This window comes from Schistocerca nitens, chromosome 6 (genome assembly GCF_023898315.1).
Source record: "Schistocerca nitens isolate TAMUIC-IGC-003100 chromosome 6, iqSchNite1.1, whole genome shotgun sequence".
NCBI lineage: Eukaryota > Metazoa > Arthropoda > Insecta > Orthoptera > Acrididae > Schistocerca > Schistocerca nitens.
The window spans coordinates 513,355,223-513,377,218 of record NC_064619.1 but is presented as its reverse complement, the minus strand read 5'-3'; the positions used below and the strand labels follow the sequence as shown (position 1 = coordinate 513,377,218).

Below are 21,996 nucleotides of genomic sequence, written 5' to 3'. Positions count from 1 at the left end.
GGTTTACGACTTGCGATCGGAGCATTTTATACCAGTCCCGTAGAGAGTCTTCATGCTGACGCTGGCGAATTGCCACTCACCTACCGGCGCGATATACTGCTTTGTCGGTATGCCTGTCGGCTACTGTCAATGCCCGACCATCCTTCTTATCGTTCCTTTTTTGACGACTCTCTTGACTTTCAATACGGGTTGTATGTCTCTGCCTTGCTACCCCCTGGAGTTCGCTTTCGTCGCCTCCTTCAACACCTTCATTTTTCACTCCCTGCAACCTTTCGAGTGGGCGAGAGCCGCACGCCACCTTGGCTCCAGGCTCAGGTCCGCGTTCACCTCGACCTCAGCTCGCTCCCAAAAGAGGTCACCCCCGGTTCGGTCTACCACTCCCGTTTTTTGGAACTTCGTTCGAAGTTCAACAACATGACTTTCATTTATACAGATGGCTCTAAGACCAATGACGGGGTCGGGTGTTCCTTTATTGTCGGGGCACAAAGTTTCCAATACCGGCTCCATGGCCATTGTTCGGTCTTCACAGCTGAGCTCTTTGCCCTCTACCAGGCTGTTCTGTACATCTGCCGCCACCGACATTCTGCTTATGTCATCTGCTCAGATTCCCTGAGCGCCATCCAGAGCCTCAGTGATCCGTACCCGGTTCACCCTTTCGTACACCGGATCCAACGCTCTCTTCAGCAGCTGGTGGACGTCGGTACGCCGGTTAGCCTTATGTGGGTTCCTGGCCATGTCGGTATCCCTGGGAACGAAGCTGCAGATGCCGCGGCCAAGGCTGCGGTCCTCCAGCCTCGGACAGCTTCTTGTTGTGTCCCTTCGTCCGATTTTAGCAGGGTCATTTGTCGGCGCGTTGTGTCGCTGTGGCATGCCGATTGGGCTGCACTTACCGACAACAAGCTTCGGGCCTTAAAACCTCTTCCCGTGGCTTGGAGGTCCTCCTCACGCCCTTCTCGGCGGGAGGAGGTCGTTTTAGCAAGGTTAAGAATTGGACACTGCCGGTTCAGCCATCGCCATCTGCTGACGGCTGCGCCGGCGCCGTTCTGCCCATGTGGGCACTTGCTGACGGTTCGTCACATTTTAATGTCCTGTCCCGATCTTAAAACACTGCGCCTCGATCTTAACCTGCCTACTACTTTAGATGCCATTTTAGCGGATGACCCACGAGCAGCTGCTCGTGTTCTTTGTTTTATCAATTTGACAAACCTCGCTAAGGACATTTGATGATGTTTTTTAATCCTATGCCTGTCAGTCTTGTCTTTTATTGTGTTTTCCCTTTTAGTTGTTGTTGTCAACTTGTGCCTCGCGGTGCATTCTTAGAGTAGTCAGGGCGCTAATGACCATTGAAGTTGTGCGCCCGAAAACCACAAAAAAAAAAAAAAAAAAAAAAAAAAAAAGACTATAGCAGTTAACTTGTGTCGCCACTTGCAACCATGGTTTTATCGTTCTGTGATGACTCATTTTTATCATCATTTTTATTATCATTTTTATTCTTGACTCATGGCACACAAACATGTCATTTATGCTGAAATTTTAAAGTTATGTGATTTCATGTGACTTTTACCATTCTGATGAAAACAGTCTTAGAACTATTGAAATCTTGTTAATGTTTTTTTTGATTTGTGTACAACCGGTTGGCTGGCTATTACATTTTACATAATTGCATATATGGTTGCTGGACTCACAGCCACAAAATGTTTAAAAACTTCCTCTTTATTTGTTCTCAAGTCAGTTAACATCCTGTGACTATTCATATTTTCAAAACATAATTTTGGAATTTGCAAAAAGTTACAAATTTTTATAGTTTATTTTTCCAAAAAAGGGGAAAAAAAGAAAAAAGCCCAGAAGTGTGTGTGTGTGTGTGTGTGTGTGTGTGTGTGTGTGTGTGTGTGTGTGTGTGTGTGTTAATCATGTCTCATACTACTGGGAACAAAATATTTATTAAAAATAAATTGAAATCTCTATCACTCACTTGATGTTTCTTTATTACAATTTTTCGATTTTCTCTTTTGTTATGGCGTTTTCACAAGTACTCTCATTTAGAGACGTCCGTAGCGTTTTAAGAAATCATCACAAAATCAAAATATTGTAGTTTTGGAGAGGTTTCATGTGGAACTTTAACATACATTTTTTTCAGTAAACTTTAAAATAGTTATGTGGCACATTCACTCTTGACCTGTATGCAGAAATACTGTTTACATTTGTAATCAGTTATCAATTGGGATGGAATATTGGTTATCACAGTACACTCACATTTGGAAGGAGCAAGGTTCAAATCATCATATAGTGATCCAGATTTAGGTCTTCCGTGCTTTCACTAAGTAGTTCAAGGCAAATTCCAGAATGATTCAAAAGTATATGGCACACTCCCTTCCCTATTCTCACCCTATCTGAGTCTGTTTACCATCTTTAAGGACTACGTTGGTGATGGAACATTGAACCTAATCTTTCCTGCTCCTGTTTGTGTTTAATTATAGAGAGCAAACATTGGATCAATGTTTATTTAGTATTGTCCTCTACCACTGTTCCTTGTTTAATTTGTGCAGAGCACCAGTGGCACACTATTGATAATAAGTTGGGGAAAATGTTTACATTACTCATAAAAAATTTTTTAAACGTACAAGAGTTAAATGTCAAACAGGCCAATTCATCAGTAGCCTCCAATCATTTAGTAGTGAATTGAGTGACTTCTGGCTGCTCAAATGTGGCTGCCAGAGTTAGTGGGTGACAGTGCTTTCTTCCTGCAATAAAATTCTAGAAAGAAACATTAGGTTTTGTGTATGCTTTTCTTTTCCCATAGGTTCTAATTGACAAAATTGAAGGTTGCAGCTCCACCAGCTTAACTTGACCCATGAAATCATCAAGATGAAGTACACCCCTGTTTCAGACTTTTACAATGTGGCAACCATTATGTCACTTACTACACATGTGAACAAACAGATATAATATGAAAATTTATTTAATTGCTGTAATAATGTAATACTAACAGGACAACGGTGGAAATTTGTGGTTTTTGGGTGGGGACAAACTGAAGTTTACTACTATGATCCTAATAATGAAAACATAACCAAAACAAATATTAACCCAAAGATCAAGCAAACTAAATCCTCAACTATCAACAAAACAATAGGGGGGGGGGGGGGGGGGAACTGAAAAAAACTGGTATTCAAATTCCACTTGACCTATCCAGCTCAAATGAAGTCCATTGGACCACAAATCTACTCATAGCTTAATAACATGATACTGTAAATTTCATGTAACCAATATAGCACAAACGAAGTCCACAATACCATGGACCCACACATAGATCCAAAACCCAGTAGTGAAAATGTCACGAGGCCACACAGCTCAAACGAAATCCATGATACCACAACTTAACAAGTCCCATTTCTTACACGTTATTTGACCCATATAGCTAAAATGAAGTAAACACTAGCACAAAACCAAAACTGTTATACAGTGTGCAATGGATGTATGTTCAGATACTTTTATATGTGGTACCGTAATATTCACACAACATCATTATGTCGGTTGTTTTTTTTCCTCTGCTTCGAACAATATTCTCACAAACTTTACAACCTGATGTTTTCGGCATGAACATAACTGCACCACTAAGTGGGCTATGCCGGTCACTATAGACTAACCAGTTTACAAATGCACTTCAGCAACTGACTTACTGTTCAGGGGGAAATAATCATTAATAGCTTGCTCTTGTCAGATGTACTTGGAGGTAACACCCAACCTAAAAACATACAACTTGTAATCCCTGCAATTATTAGTCTGCATATGCCATAAATACTGATGAAATTTAGTTCAATATGCCGTTCTCAATCACCAGGAGAAATATCTGTACTTATACCTGTCACACCCTGCATAACTAATATCGAAAACCTTACCTGACCAATGTGGGTAAATAACATTCCAAAATACCTGCTAATCACAATACAACATAATTACCAACAACAACACAAGCCAAAAATTAATAAAAAATTGCATTAACATCAATTTTGATTTACAAGAACCATACAATTATGCATAAAAACTCTCATAGCCCAAAATCATATGTCATCAGCACAGTCTCTCAAATGTCTGCCATGGACTTCTCAAACCAAGACCGCCCTGTGCTTAGAATGCCATGTTTTGTCCTGCTGGCAAAACACACATTGTCCAAGATGCAGTAACTTTGGTCACTCTCATATGTCCTCTACAAATGTAACATTTAAAATATTCGAAAATTAAACAGAATAACTGTATGAATTTAGTTGCGGTCAACCTGTTGTCACTCATTGCGGCATGCAGAGACCTACTCGTGAACTTTGTTGTCATCCATAACCAACAAAAAATTAAAATTTACAAATGTAAATAACACCACATTCACAATTTCAAATGTGAAAACCAATCTTAGTATCCATTTCTGCCAAAACCAAAATAATGTGCTAACAGACTGCCATTAACTCTTTCAGTATTATTCTTACAAACAGCACTCAGGAAGTTCAATGACTCACTAACATTAGACACAAACAATTTAAAAACATAAAAATCCCACACTAGAGAGTGCCACCATATACTGCAATATGCCATCCACAAACACTATCAATTTCAAATACATAGCACGACCATGATGTCACACAACACTGTTACCTTTTGGGTCAAAGCAGATGGGTGTTACCAAAACTTCAGTTGACTCATTCTAATCATACAAGCTCATGGGAAAGCCTTTGCTGAATTATGAACTGTATGATAAAACCAAAATTCCGCCCTCTTCTTTGTTCAGTCGCACCATCACCTTGTCTATGTGACTACCTTTTCAACCTTACGTTGAACTGCAACCTTCTTTCTCTTTTACTCGTGTAATTTGTATTTTATCTTTTTTCACTGGAACAGTTTGAAAATAGCAGAATTATGAGCCATCATTTCAGTTTTCACAGAAGATAACAGCTGCTCATATCTCATAATTTCGAAGAAAATGAAATGGGACTTTTACTTCAGGCAGGTGAAATTGTCCATGGTCCTTCAGTGACAGCACACATTGAGACCTGTGGAAGCTTGGATGAAATGTCCTAGAAAATAATTACACCACCACCTTCATGCAAAGCACTACTAGGAACGATGTGTGATCATTGTCAGTTTGGCCAAAACTGAAAGATTACATGATATGTCCATTGGCTTTTCTGGTTGACAACAAAATACTACAGTGTATTCCAACCTAAGCCAGAGCCCGGTCTGTAACACATATCTGCCTGACACCACAACAACAATAAATAAAATGTTGTCACCGCTGGTCGAAACAGTATTCCAGTAGGACAGTATTACAATGTTCAATACACTACCCTCATTTACAATAAATTATTGTGTCTCTGAATGCTGGTAGCTAATCCCCACATTTTTCTCCTCACTTGAAGGTTTTCTGACATGCTGGTAACATTCTGTTATCTCTTATTCAGAATACCAAAGCTACCTTTGCTGTGTCGTCATTATGATTGGAAGCACATGTAATATAACAACTTATTAACAGGTGTTCAAATATTTTGCAGAAATATCAGTGAACTGCAGAATAATTTTGAGGGGTTTGGCAATGACAGATGTTACCTTGATTGAGAACTCAATGTAAATGAGGTCTTACATTGAAATTGACACATGGCATTACAAAGTACCCACGTTGGCGGTAGGGTAGTGGTATTTTACTGCAGTTGCTTGAAAAGCAACAGTGTGCAGCATTAGTATTATGCTCATCTAATAAGTGTTTGATTGTGTTGGGATATTGAAATGTACAATTCAGAGTAATTGATTTCTCACACTCTTAACTGTGCCCTGTATAGTTTTCTGGGTACGTCTTCAAGTTGTGTTGCACACAGGTTTAAGTAATTGTTTATTTTACTCCAACTATTTCACAACAAATATTCTTACTTTATAATGACAATATTGCAAAAGAAAAGTTATATATAGTTACAATAAATGGAAGCATAGAATAATAGTGATGCCTCTTACACATTACTATTCCTTTTGTTGTTATTATTAGTGACTATTTTGTATAACTGAGCAAAGACTTCAGGTTAAAAATCGGATTTTAAGACCTTTCAAACATTTGTTTATAGTTAATTTCTTTGTTTGTACATTGGTTTCCATAAATCAAGGAGAAATCACAAAAATGATGGCAATGAAAAAGTATCATGATGAAACTTGGCTAAAGTGTTACGAACTTAAAACTTCATAAGTAAAGAAGACAATTTGTGTTTTGAAATCCATGTAAAATGAACAGAGTGAAGGTGTCAATTTGGTACCGCACCATTGGGTGTCAACACAGAATATGATTATCACGAAAATCAATGTAACATATCCAATTTAACACTCGAACACCATTCTTCTTACAAAACTGCTCTCCGTGCAGCATAGGTTTGGAGGTGAATATTTTAGTCAACAAAATCCCATTCAAATGCATCTCATAGAGGTCCTGTCTGTATATTCAATCCAGAACAAGTTGGCCGAAAAATATGCTAATGGCTCATAGATTCCCCTCCCTCCCCACCTCCAGTTATGATATATGTCCTTGGAGTAAGCATTGTTTGATCCATCATTATCTCTTTTAGAATGAAACCATAATCTTATTGCATCAAGATGAGAACATCCATTAGCAATAAGGGCGCCATTCCTATAAGCCTTTCCAATGTGGAAAGACATGGAGCCCCAACAAATTCAGCTATAAAGATGCGTTAAACACTTGACAAGTTGTCATTTAGGATCATTCTACACACAGTACTATATGATATGATCTTCCAATGTCTAAAAAATGGACAGCTGCACTTAGAATAGAGTGTTGGTCCTGTGTCTTTCAATGTGTAACAGTAAATATTTGTAAGTAGCATATCTTTTAGCTCTTGACCTTCTTGAGTGAACGTTGTGGCTACCTAACTTGTATTTAGAAATTATTGAGATAACTATGATCAGCAGAAAAATGAACATATATAACATTCCCTGTGGGAAAAATATATCTAAAAACAAAGATGATGTGACTTACCAAACAAAAGCGCTGGCACGTCGGTAGACACACAAACAAACACAAACATACACACAAAATTCAAGCTTTCACAACAAACTGTTGCCTCCTCAGGAAAGAGGGAAGGAGAGTGAAAGATGAAAGGATGTGGGTTTTAAGGGAGAGGGTAAGGAGTCATTCCAATCCCGGGAGCGGAAAGACTTACCTTAGGGGGGAAAAAAGGACGGGTATACACTTGCGCGCACACACACGCATATCCATCCACACATATACAGACACAAAAGTCTTTCCGCTCCCGGGATTGGAATGACTCCTTACCCTCTCCCTTAAAACCCACATCCTTTCGTCTTTCCCTCTCCTTCCCTCTTTCCTGATGAGGCAACTGTTTGTTGCGAAAGCTTGAATTTTGTGTGTATGTTTGTGTGTCTTTCAACCTGCCAGCACTTTCATTTGGTAAGTCACATCATCTTTGTTTTTAGATATATTTTTCCTACGTGGAATGTTTCCCCTATATATATATATATATATCTAAAAAGAAAGATGATGAGACTTACCAAACAAAAGCACTGGCAGGTCGATAGACACACAAACAAACACAAATATACACACAAAATTCAAGCTTTCGCAACAAACTGTTGCCTCATCAGGAAAGAGGGAAGGAGAGGGAAAGACGAAAGGATGTGGGTTTTAAGGGAGAGGGTAAGGAGTCATTCCAATCCCGGGAGCGGAAAGACTTACCTTAGGGGGAAAAAAGGACAGGTATACACTCGCACACACACACATACACATATCCATCCACACATACAGACACAAGCAGATATATATATATATAAAACAAAGATGATGTGACTTACCAAACGAAAGCGCTGGCAGGTCGATAGACACACAAACAAACACAAAATACACACAAAATTCAAGCTTTCGCAACAAACTGTTGCCTCACCAGGAAAGAGGGAAGGAGAGGGAAAGACGAAAGGATGTGGATTTTAAGGGAGAGGGTAAGGAGTCATTCCAATCCCGGGAGCGGAAAGACTTACCTTAGGGGGAAAAAAGGACGGGCACAAACTCGCGCGCGCGCACACACACACTCACACACACACACACACACTCACACACACACACACACACTCACACACACACACACACACACTCACACACACACACACACACACACACACATCCATCCACACATACACAGATGCAAGCAGACATATTTAAAGACAAAGAGTTTGGGCAGAGATGTCAGTCGAGGCGGAAGTGCAGAGGCAAAGATTTTGTTGAATGACAGGTGAGGTATGAGTGGCGGCAACTTGAAATTAGCGAAGATTGAGGCCTGGTGGGTAACGGGAAGAGAGGAGGCCTGGTGGGTAACAGGAAGAGAGGATATATTGAAGAGCAAGTTCCCATCTCCGGAGTTCGGATAGGTTGGTGTTGGTGGGAAGTATCCAGATAACCTGGACGGTGTAACACTGTGCCAAGATGTGCTGGCCGTGCACCAAGGCATGTTTAGCCACAGGGTGATCCTCATTACCAACAAACACTGTCTGCCTGTGTCCATTCATGCGAATGGACAGTTTGATGCTGGTCATTCCCACATAGAATGCATCACAATGTAGGCAGGTCAGTTGGTAAATCACGTGGGTGCTTTCACACGTGGCTCTGCCTTTGATCGTGTACACCTTCCGGGTTACAGGACTGGAGTAGGTGGTGGTGGGAGGGTGCATGGGACAGGTTTTACACCGGGGGCGGTTACAAGGATAGGAGCCAGAGGGTAGGGAAGGTGGTTTGGGGATTTCATAGGGAAGAACTAACAGGTTACGAAGGTTAGGTGGACAGCGGAAAGACACTCTTGGTGGAGTGGGGAGGATTTCATGAAGGATGGATCTCATTTCAGGGCAGGATTTGAGGAAGTCATATCCCTGCTGGAGAGCCACATTCAGATTCTGGTCCAGTCCCGGAAAGTATCCTGTCACAAGTGGGGCACTTTTGTGGTTCTTCTGTGGGAGGTTCTGGGTTTGAGGGATGAGGAAGTGGCTCTGGTTATTTGCTTCTTTACCAGGTCGGGAGGGTAGTTACGGGATGCGAAAGCTGTTGTCAGGTTGTTGGTGTAATGCTTCAGGGATTCCGGACTGGAGCAGATTCGTTTGCCACAAAGACCTAGTCTGTAGGGAAGGGACCGTTTGATGTGGAAAAGGTGGCAGCTGTCATAATGGAGGTACTGTTGCTTGTTGGTGGGTTTGATGTGGACAGCCGTGTGAAGCTGGCCATTGGACAGATGGAGGTCAACGTCAAGGAAAGTGGCGTGGGATTTGGAGTAGGACCAGGTGAACCTGATGGAACCAAAGCAGTTGAGGTTGGAGAGGAAATTCTGGAGCTCTTCTTCACTGTGAGTCCAGATCATGAAGATGTCATCAATAAATCTGTACCAAACTTTGGGTTGGCAGGCCTGGGTAACCAAGAAGGCTTCCTCTAGGCGACCCATGAATAGGTTGGCGTACGAGGGGGCCATCCTGGTACCCATGGCTGTTCCCTTTAATTGTTGGTATGTCTGGCCTTCAAAAGTGAAGAAGTTGTGGGTCAGGCTGAAGCTGGCTAAGGTAATGAGGAAAGAGGTTTTAGGTAGGGTGGCAGGTGATCGGCGTGAAAGGAAATGGAAAGGAAATGCCTCGATGTGATGGAGCATCTGGAGAATCAGCTCCAGTCCGAAATCCCTGAACCATTACACCAACAACCTGACAACAGCTTTCGCATCCCGTAACTACCCTCCCGACCTGGTACAGAAGCAAATAACCAGAGCCACTTCCTCATCCCTCAAACCCAGAACCTCCCACAGAAGAACCACAAAAGTGCCCCACTTGTGACAGGATACTTTCCGGGACTGGACCAGACTCTGAATGTGGCTCTCCAGCAGGGATACGACTTCCTCAAATCCTGCTCTGAAATGAGATCCATCCTTCATGAAATCCTCCCCACTCCACCAAGAGTGTCTTTCCGCTGTTCACCTAACCTTCGTAACCTGTTAGTTCATCCCTATGAAATCCCCAAACCACCTTCCCTACCCTCTGGCTCCTATTCTTGTAACCGCCCCCGGTGTAAAACCTGTCCCATGCACCCTCCCACCACCACCTACTCCAGTCCTGTAACCCGGAAGGTGTACACGATCAAAGGCAGAGCCACGAGTGAAAGCACCCACGTGATTTACCAACTGACCTGCCTACACTGTGATGCATTCTATGTGGGAATGACCAGCATAAAACTGTCAATTCGCATGAATGGACACAGACAGACAGTGTTTGTTGGTAATGAGGATCACCCTGTGGCTAAACATGCCTTGGTGCACGGCCAGCACATCTTGACACAGTGTTACACCGTCCGGGTTATCTGGATACTTCCCACAAACACCAACCTATCCGAACTCCGGAGATGGGAACTTGCTCTTCAATATATCGTATCTTCCCGTTACCCACCAGGCCTCAATCTCCGCTAATTTCAAGTTGCCGCCACTCATACCTCACCTGTCATTCAACAAAATCTTAGCCTCTGCACTTCCGCCTCGACTGACATCTCTGCCCAAACTCTTTGTCTTTAAATATGTCTGCTTGCGTATGTGTGTGTGTGTGTGTGTGTGTGTGTGTGTGTGTGTGTGTGTGTGTGTGTGTGTGTGTGCACGTGTGTGCGCGAGTGTGTGCCCGTCCTTTTTTCCCCCTAGGGTGGCTCTTTGCGCTCCCGGGATTGGGGTGGCTCCTTACCCTCTCCCTTGGGACCCGCATCCTTTCGTCTTTCCCTCTCCTTCCCTCTTTCCTGGTGGGGCTACAGTTTGTTGCGAGGGCTTGAGTTTTGTGTGTGTGTTTGTGTTTGTTTGTGTGTCTGTCGGCCTGCCAGCGCTTTTGTTTGGTAAGTCTCATCATCTTTCTTTTTAGATATATATATATATATATATATATATATATAGAGAGAGAGAGAGAGAGAGAGAGAGAGAGAGAGAGTTAAGGCCGTATTTAAGCTCGCAAGTAACTTCGTAATTCTTGGAAAGTCAATAGTGCAAAGGTTTGTCAGAAATGCAACATTGAACTATGCGCTGCAACGCTCTATATATTCATGTTTTAATCTAAACCAGCATTCATCCAAGAAGTGATTAGTCCTTACTTATTCTGCAGTCCAATAAATATGCTGCCATGCCCTGTGTAAATGCCCTTTATCGTAACAAGTGTTATACACTTGCCAAGTTGTCATTTAGGATCATTCTACACACAGTACTAAATGATATGATCTTCCAATGTCTAAAAAATGGACAGCTGCACTTAGAATGGAGTGTTGGTCCTGTGTCTTCCAATGTGTAACAGTAAATATTTGTAAGTAGCATATGTTTTAGCTCTTGACCTTCTTGAGTGAGTGTTGTGGCTACCTAACTTTTAATTAGAAATTATTGAGATAACTATGATCAGCAGAAAAATGCACATTTAATCCCCTGGCCATATCTAGTTGAGTTCGACCTACCTCAATTCTTACAGTTTCCCATCACTTGAGTTCTTTCAATAAATGATGCAACAATGTTATTAGACCATTGGCTACCTGCCTGTCTGTTCTTACCCTCAAAACAGAGACTCCTTACTCCCAGATACACTGCTGTGTGCTGTGTCCATATGACACAACCAATTTGTAGCACTTGGTGGTTATGTCCAACATCATAGCTTCTTAAAAACATACAGTTAGAACAACTTTACCACACAAACATAAGACATATCATTACAACATGTAAATAGTAATTCAGACACATTTAACAGTAATATTTATTGTCAAAATATTGAATATGTTAATTTCAAATTATTATAATTAACATGGATTGCGACATCTGATAGCCATGGCCTACTGCAAGAAAGTTTCAAGTTCAAAAGAAACAGTTTCCAGTTCATGTAGAATGATAATGAAAATTGCCAACCTGAAATTATTGCAGTTGTCTTTTTCTGATTTTCCCTTATTTGTGAAAACTAATGTATGTTGCATCAAAATGAAAATTATGTCTTCAGTCAAAGTGAGAAATATTGTATAGTTTCGCTGCCAGCAAACCTTTATAGTAACAGTGAATTTAGTAATTGTTGTCATATTATATTCAGGGATATGTTGTTCTTGCAGTGTACACATTTTATTATGAGTGTGTAGTTATGTGAAGAATGCATCGGAAAAAATTTTGCGGCATTTTGTGTGGAACCAACATATGTTGCTTGACATAAATGCAGATACTGAATTGGAAGTATCTTCTGAGAACTATGCTGTTCATGAACATGATATGCTGTACATGCAGAGTGTTTAGTACCATTTATAAAGTATAAGTTGAAGAGCAGTCTAAATTTAAATTCTCCTGGCATCTATCAAAACATGACAGCAGCATCAGAGAAAAGAGGTACATATAGCAACAAAAAACTATAGTTTGATTAAAATAACTTGTGAATTTTGACAGTTTAGTGTCTGACTGGAGAGTTGCAGTTTTTCCAGCATATGTCAAATGTGCTACTCACAAGCCACTGATTCTCAGCACAGTACACTACTGTTAACTGGTGCGGCAACAGGGAGCATTGTAGCAACTAAACTGTTGGTGGTGTAGCAGAGGAAGCTGACATTTCGTTGGTGTTGGTCGAGCAGTGGTGTCACTTCTTTGTCTGTGAGCTAAACTTCAAAAGTCACAAGCTGTTTTAATCACACTACCAATATTAAATCCAGTCTTGCTCTTATGACTTAAGTCGTATAAAACTGTGGATATTAATTTAAAAATATAGTAGAAGTTAAGTCAGTGGCAGGTCAATATAGTGGTTTATTAGGAATTTTTCTTTAGTTCTTCAGTATGACTACATGAAAACATTCCTTGAATGGATACAGTGGCCTTGTGATAATTTTTATTAGTACATGTTTGAAGTTGTCATTTGTTTGAAATGTTATATTGATTTTTAAAAAGCTTCTGCACATTTCCTAATGAATGCTTGGCCTGGTGATGTTTTCTTACCCATGAATTTACCAGTTAAAATATTATTATTGTCTTTAAAACTTTTATTGAGGTGATAAAAGTTTCCTATTTTTTTCTTTCATTGTAATGAAGATTGATTTTAAAATGATCCAAGTTATTAATTACCATTAAAGTTGGCTAAATCTTCAAGATAAGATATTTTATTAGTTCCCATGTCTATAGTTGTTATTTAAAATCAAGAGATTGAACTATTTGTAAACATTCATAAATAGATATTTAGAGTGAACCTGATTTGAAGCAGTAAGATTGTTCATAAATGACACATTTGATCAGCTCTATGTTTGGAAATACTAAATTTATAATTGAATAGTGTTTGATCTTAATTACAGTTAAAGGTCACTTTCAGTAATCGTTTTTCTGGCAACTTGCATTTTTCTTGAGTTCACTTAGTTTATCCAGCCCCTAAGAGCTGTTTAGTATATGCGAACTACTCTCTACTATTCATGGAAAATTAGAAATATTTATATTGTTTTGGATTTAACTTCATTTTTATTCTGTACTTTAAGTATTATTTGCAGCCGTCCATTTGTTTCATTGAAGGAAAATTTTCTACGATACTCAGTCCTAACTGATGTCAAATGTCTTATTACTCATATCTTTTTTAAAGATGAGAAATGCCCTACATCGCATTATTTTCCTAAATCACTTGTTACAAAGGTACAATGGCCAGTAATAATTTCTTTCCTCGTGGTTTTTGTCTAATTTGCAATCGAGACTAATTTCAACCCTTCTGGAACCATTTCATATTTCTCTGCTGTTGCCTCGTACTATGCAAGCACAGTTGTGTAACTGATTACAAGTTCTCAAACTGTTGCGGAGGCAGCACAACATTAGGGACAACAGTTAAAATGGGAGCAAAGTGAACTTTTTTCGCTGGTCACAAGTGTGTAAAATAACAACATGCCTCAGGCAAAACATGATGCTGTTAAGTATATCTCAAGAAGGACAAAATGCTATTTCATTCAGCCATGGACTAGATATGACATATGAAACAATACACTGTCATGATACGGATCCAAATACCTAGCGAGCTGAGACGAGATTTGTATTATTTGGATTTTGGTTCAGTTTTATTTTGAGAGTTTTAGGTGTAAGGAAATTAAATGATTATCTTGTGGCAATAGAACTTCAGGTCCTCTCTTCCACCCCACTCCTTTCTTCTACACACAATCTCACAATATTAATAAAGTTTTCATCACCCAGGAACTCACTTTTTTGGTGTTTCTTTCCCCATTCCGTCACCAGTCTAACTGGTTGATGCAGCTTATCATATGTATTTGCTGTTACATTTTGGCTTGCGTTCACCTTGTGATCTCAATTTTTACTGATACCAATATCATGACCAACTTTCTGAAGAATAGAGTGATTGTTTTTCATTACATATGTGTAGGATCTCCAACCATTTCTATGATGTATCTTGTTAATTATCTTCTGAAACACAGTGCACTTTGTGCTGCTGGTGTGACTGTGTTAGATCATTTGTACCACTGCTTGTAGCAGTATCTATACTTCATACAATTTATGAGGGTGGTTCATTAAGTAATGCCCCACATTTTTTTCTCAGGACATATTTATTGTTAAGAGTCAGAATTTGGTGACAATATACATCAACATGTCTTGTCCATGTCCTTGTTGGTGGTTATTGGCATGTTCTATGGCCATATGCCAACGTTGTGGAAGAACGTGTATTCCCTGCTGGTAAAAGCTCTTGTCCTGTAGGCATAGCCATGTTTTCACTGCATGACTGACACTCTCATCATTTTCCAAGTGTGTCCCCCATAGAGAATCTTCAAGCAGCCCAAAGATATGGAAGTCTGAGGGTGCCAGGTCTGGACTGTAGGGTGAATGACTCCATGATGTCCAACCCAAATTAGTGGCTCTGCCATCTGCCAGAACGGTTTGAAACTTCACCAGTGCACAGAACAAATATCAAATGTGAAGCATCAACAAGGACGTTTGTGTATGTATATTAATGGCGCTTAAAAAAATAAAAATGTGGGGCATTACTTATTGAACGACCCTCACAGTAATTTGGCCATTATTTACCTCTAGAAGACGAAATTCCAAATACTGTTGACATCCTAGTATTAAGAACTTAAACTGGGGGGGGGGATCCGGTGCTAAAGGTTGGAAAGACGTAGGTCATTCAGCTCCAGATTGAGGGTAGGCCCATCTGTTTTGTGGACAAAGGGAGACAGATTATTTTGCTTGTAAGGGCTTAAGAATTCTTCTTCTCCTCCTCCTCCTTCATGTACTATCAATGAATGGATGCTAACAATCACATGATGCATCTGTATTCTATGAACAGCAGTATGTAGTAGTTAATCTGCTGTTGGTGATAAGCTTCATTTTATGTAACCAATATATTTTTCTTTTACCTTGATCTTCCCTTCTGTTATCAGCTGTAGAACTTTATGTATGGTGTTGTGTAAGATGTGTCTTAGGTACGCAATTTTTCTTCTTTTAAAGATTGTAAACCTATCTAGCTGTTTGTGTATTTGTTGTAATACATTGGTATTAGTTATTCTTGCTGTCAACATTCTATTGTAAGTGTGTTTAAAACCACAGTAAGTTAAGTACATTATTCTGTAAATATCAATAATTCATTTCTGAATGTAATCCTAATTGATTGCGCTGCATTTGGTTTAGTAAGACTCCATTTTTTGTCCCCGTGAGCCATTAGAAACTATTGCATCATGGTGATACTGCATGGATCAGCTTTGGTGGCAAAACTCTGAAATGTATGACATATGTAGCTTATCTGTGTAAAATAGTTGTTTAGTGTGCCTGTTGCAATCCGTGTGGGCAGAGGTTTTGGCTGAAGTAGTTTGTGTGTGTGTGTGTGTGTGTGTGTGTGTGTGTGTGTGGTCACACAGAATTAGTCATGGAGAAGCTATGTCCACAGCAAACTCTTTTATATCATTATCACATGCTGCCAAATCATTTGCTGATCTGTTGTCAACCACAGTATGAAACGTACTGTGAGTTGTAAGCATAACATAGGACCATTTCACAGTTGTAGAGAAAACTGGAGGAAAAATGAAACATTCTGTGGCATTATGATTGAGGTTGCTGATGTGTTACAACCCAGCAGCAGCATTGTTATCTTGCCGAAGATGTCCAACCAGTTCAGTGTACATACATGTCATTGGTAGAGATGCCTTGGCAGCCTCTGGGTAATTGCTGCATTTAGCCTATTTCAGGGGGTTGCTTCTTGAGCTTGGTGACCTACCTGGTAAAGTCCTGCAACGCAAAGACACTATGTGGCTCAACAAATGTAGTGTCACCAGGAACACTGTGGTAATGTTTCATTTATGGAATGTAAGATTCTTGTCTTTGTCTTTGTGGCACTTTATAAAGGAGCTGATTAAGTGATGCTTGTGTCATGGCAATGGTGGCACCATGTTAATAGCACATATACCACTGCATTTTTCTTACCAAGAGTTACTGTGATGGAAGCAGTCTATAAGTGTGTTGTCGTGCATCAGTACGCATTCTTCTGTCCCGTAATTTGAGTGTCACAAGAAGTCTTGGTGAATGGCTTATCCCATGACCAATTTTCTGGTATAAGTGAATCTTTTAGTTTTATGGATATGAGTGTGGCAGACATACACACTTGGCACCCCCTCCTCCTGTTTATCCTCTTCCACATCCTCATCGTATCTCATCTTGCCTTCTTCACTTTCTTTTTGTGTGAGCTCTGGTTAGGTACCATTTTCAAGATTTTGTGACTCTTTCTGAAATGCAGACATCCAGTTTTCTGAATGTTTGAAGTAATGTTAACTTTAATCTTAATTAACTTTTGACTTTTATTTTGATTATATTATGTTGTTCTTAACGTCACATATGATCATGTTATGCTGTTTTGATCATCCTGTATTATTTTTATAAGACACTAGTTATATTAAATAATATCATACCAAACACATGTATTTTGGTGTTATCCTTTTGTATTTGTAGTACACGTGACCCTTCTTCAGTTTACAAATATGTTTCAAATGAACATGTATAAAACAGCTATATTTCCATGGTTGTTTGTAAACTTGTTTGCTATTCATTACTGTTTGGCTGTTGTAGAGAAGCAGTTTGGAGTTGACAAGCCCGCACTGAAATTGATCCTAAAGGTTAATAACGCATCAACACCTGAACATAGCAATGATGCTTCTGGCCCGGCTCTTGCTGTACCACAAACTTTAGGACATGCTGGCCCTGGTATGGGATCTGTACCTGCAGATGAAGAATCTCGACATTCAGCAGCATCTGTACAAATAAAGGAAGAGTCCTACATTGAAAAACAACATAAGAAAGCAAAAAAGAAAAAGAAGAAGAAGGAAAAGGACAAAGACAGGGAGAAGCATGAGAAAAAACATAAACATCACCATAAGGTAAAAGAACAACAGCTCATAATAGTTGGACATTGCAATTCTTCCTGTAGTACAAAATACACCATAAATGTTTTTAGGATACTCATATAGACAAAAAAATAATAACTTGTTGGAGATACATTTACTGCGAAGCTGTTATGTTCAGTGATACATGTTCATGTATACTTGAAAACCATCTTAAGCATGTGGCACTGAATGGGATGATGCAGTGGTTAGCACATTGGACTCACACTCAGGAGGACGACAGCTCAAACCTGCTTCTGGTCATCATGTTTTGGGGTTTTTGTGATTTGCCTAAATTGCTCCAGACAAATGCTGGGATGGTTGCTTTGAAAGGGCATGGACAATTGTCTTCCCTGTCATTAAAACATTCCGAACTTGTGCTCCGTCTTTAATGATCTCAATGTTGACAGGATATTAAACCCTAATCTTCCTTTAAAAAAAAGTGACATAGGGTGCTCCTAATACCACTATTGTTTCCCCCTTACCCTATTCGATTTACAAGTGATGCATGAAAGGAATACGTTTCGATAGCCTGTGTTTGAACATTAACTCTTTCATGGCTGCGAAGGCCAAGCTCCCTGCCTGCCAAGCCAGTTAACGGGGGCCAATGTATTGTGCACATGACTGTAGGGCAGCTGACTCAGCACGACGACCACTGCAGGTAATGGTCACTGTAAGCTAATCGCATGTTCCAGCATTCATCGAACTGCTCTTCATAAAATCAGGACACTACAGTGATTGCAGTTTCCGATAACCATGGAAGAGAGCTTCAGAGCTAATCCAAGATTTCTGTTATAAGTTTATCTTGGACTGAGAAAAAGTTATTTTTTTTAAAAAAAGGATACATTTTTATTTGTTATTGGAAAACTTTGTGACTTTAGATGTAAACTCCAAAAATGTTTACCCATACCTCATTAAAATTTCATTAACATTGCATTAACACATTTCAAGATACAGTATATAGTTTTAAAATAAGCACTTCCTACCGAAGACACCTGAAACTTGTACTGTCTTCTGCTCTGCACAGCAGCTGAGAAACCACATTTATTTATTTATTTATTTTTTCAGTGTTTGCCTTTTGCTTCATGTGATACATAAGTTCTGTAGAATAATTCTGCCCTGTCAGATTATATATGTTTGTATCGTGTGCTTTGTAGATTAGGAAACCAGGTTATATTTACTTGGGCATCTGTGCTGTTTTTATTTCTATGCAGCAGCTAATTTTGTTGAGAACCTGCACTGCTTTTGCTGCAATATTCACTTTTTGCAACAACTAATACGTCAGTTCTGTAGGACAATTCATGCCCTTTCAGATGATATACAGAGGGGTCCAAAAAAATGTCACCACTGTTTAAAAGTCCATAACTTGCAAACTAATTGATGGAGTTGTCTCATTTTTGGTGAAAGTGTAGCTTAAAGTCCAACTTAAAGGTATCAATGTAGGTGTTCAAAATGGTCACCATTAACATCCACACACAAACTATGCTGCCAAACTGCAGCAAAAAATGCTGACTGCAATGTGTTTAGTTGGATATTTGTACATGAATGTACAATGGATTCTCAGAGTTCATCCAGTGTGTGTGGCTTTTGTCGATAAACGACGTCCTTTAGTGTTCCCCACAGGTGAAAGTCCAGACGAGTTAGGTCTGGGGAACATGGTGGATACTCCACAGCACCTCTATGGCCTATCCATCTTCCTGGTAGTTTTTCATCGAAATACGCCCTAATACGATTTTGGTAGTGGGCTGGGGCACCATATTGTTGGAAGTAAACTCTTCCATCTCCATACAAGTCTCAGGTGGTGGGTAAAATGGATGTCTGAAGCTTCTGAAGGTACACCTCACCGGTAACTGTGCCGTCAAAGAAGAATGGCCCAATCAAGCCCCGGTAAGACAACCCACACCACACATTTACTCTGGCAAATTCATGTCTTTGTCTACATGGACGTTCGGATTTTCGGTGGCCCAGTAGATGCAATAGTGGCGATTTACTGTACCATTGAGTTTGAACTGTGCCTCATCAGACCATACAATCATCTCTGCAAACTCTTCATCGTTGCGCACCATGTTAGTAAACCACTCGCAGTACTCCATTCTACGATCTGGGTCGCCCTCATTCATTGCGTGTAGCAATCGTGGGATGTAGCACTTCCACTTTGCTGTCTTCAAAATTTGCCGAATACTTGAACGACTCACTCCAGTTTCACGGGCACACTGTCTCTCAGACTTCTGTGGTGAACGAATGAATTGTTGTAACACACGACGGGAGTTAGCAGAACTTGTTACTGTTACAAGTCGTCCAGATCATTGTTTGTGCACTTCTTTAACACAGCCGGAACTACAAACTATTACACTACCAAAGATGAGACAACTCCATCAGTTAGTTTGCCAGTTATGGACTTTTAAACAGTGGATACATATTTTTGGACCCCTCTGTATATTTGTATTGTGGTCTACTTTGTGGATTAGGAAATCAAATTTCATTTGTTCAGCAGTGCATGCCATTTGCAGTTCCACATGGCATCGGGTTTTGTTAAGATACTGAACGTAGGTTGGAGCACTACTTTTGCAACATCTGATATGTTAGATATGTAGGGCTGTTCATGCCCTTTCAGATTATGTATGTTTGTGTCATGAAATTTATAGGTTGCAAAATCAGATTTCATTTGCGCGTCATGTGCACTGTTTTCTGTTCCACATGATGGGGTGTTACTGAGAAGTGGCATGCATCTACTGCACTGTTCTTTCGCAACATATGATAAGTCAGTTCATTAGGATAAGTCATGCCCTTCAGGTTATGTATGTTTGTTCTTCCATTGTGTGTTGGCGAGGAAATCAAATTGTACCTATTTGATCAGCTGATAAGCAGAAAGAAACAGGAGCAGGTGAAAGCTGTAGTGCTTTTCGCCATCACAAATAAGAGCTGATAATGACAGCATTCACAGAATTGTTGAAATATGGACAACAGCGAGTCGCCATTCTACTATGCAAGTTTACCTGCTCCCAAGCCCTGACACACATAAATGCCCTTAGCTGTCAGACCTTCATATCTGCCAGATGTAAATGAATACTCATAGCCATCCAGTCGTTTCACCTGCTGGGCATACATATTAGCCTATAGGCGTCTGGGCATTGTAACTGCCAGGCGTACATATATGCTTGTGGTCTTGAAAGGGTTAATTTTCTAAATTTTTTCCTTTTTTGCTCATTGTACGAGATGTATGTGGAAGGAAGTAAGCAAGCTATTGCTGACTCTTCCTGATGTCCGCTATTGGAATTTTAACAGTAAACCACTCTGATGCACGCCGTCTCTTGTAGTGCTTACCACTGAAGTTTTATCATCTCCATAACACACTCACACTTTGTGAACAAACCCATAATGAATCATGCCGATCTTTTCTCAATATGGTCCATTGCACATGTTCCTGTATGCTACTTCAGTGTTCTGCAATTACAACGTTCCTATGTAGAGTAGTTCCTTATCAAACTGATTTCCTTCCACAGCCTTGTCCTACCTGAGCATTTTTTAACTTTTGTAAAAGTCCTCATTATTGCCAGGCCATTAAAATTTAATTAGTTTGACAATAGAATATCAACAAACAGCCTCACAGAGCTTCATATGTATTCCACTAGATCATTTATATACAGGATGTTCCAGCACAGTGGATGCAAAGTTTCAGGAAAGATAAGAGTGCACCTAGATGCTATAAAATCACATAACTGTGCGTGGTTGGAAATGCTTTCCTGGTGCGATAGTGATGACACAAAACAAAAGGGAAGTACGAACAGGGTGAGAAAACATGTTTATTATGCTTAGTACAGTTAAAATGGTGGGACAGCTTTGGCTGTTGTATGCAGTAGATGGTGATATGTACTCTGCAACGTCAGATAACACAGCACATTTATGGCTGTTGGGACTGCATTCACTGTGAAACTTCATTTTGCCTGCCAACAGAGTGAAAGTAGGATGGCATGTTACATTGATGTGGAGCTCACTGATATGAATCTGGAATATAGGACTGCTAATTGCAGTGAGTGAGGTGCACTGTGGCTGTATGTCCAGTGTTACCCCATGAGGCAAACTCCCTTCCATACCTTCTTTCCATGCTTGCATAGGAGGTAGTCTGGAAGGCGATCCTTCAGCGAGGGGACACAACAGTGTGAGTGAACAATAACAATGGTAACAATGAGGAGATTATGCTGGCGGTAGTGCAGAACAATCCCAGCCCCAGTAAGCGAGCTATCGCCAGATGTGTCGAGATTTCCCCCAGCAGTGTCATGCAGATCCTGCTTGACAATTCCATGCACCCCTGTCACTCCCAGGATGTGCAGTTAATGGACAAAGACAGACAATTTTGTTCCACAGTAGCCTTTGCATGGCTATATTTACAATCTGCACAACGGATCCCCATTTTGCAGCCACCATTTTGTTCTCTGATGAGTCGGTTCTCTTATGGGAGGGAATGTTAATTTTGTGTAACACCTATGTGTGCTCAGAGGAAAACCCACATGCAACAAGAACACTTGCAGCTCAGAGATGGTTTTCAGTTAACGTATGGCCACATTGTTGGACTGTACTTGCTGCCCCAACATTTG

The 21,996-nt window shown here is 40.2% G+C and overlaps 1 protein-coding gene across 2 annotated transcripts in view; it reads left to right on the top strand.

Moving 5' to 3' along the window:
* LOC126263193 (bromodomain-containing protein 7) overlaps positions 1–21,996 on the top strand; it is a 111,563-nt gene that overhangs the window by 9,345 nt on the left and 80,222 nt on the right. For both annotated transcript variants that reach the window (XM_049960255.1, XM_049960254.1), the window contains exon 2: positions 17,091–17,398. In XM_049960255.1, coding sequence (XP_049816212.1) covers positions 17,091–17,398 — 308 coding nt within the window. The remainder of the gene's footprint in view (positions 1–17,090; positions 17,399–21,996) is intronic.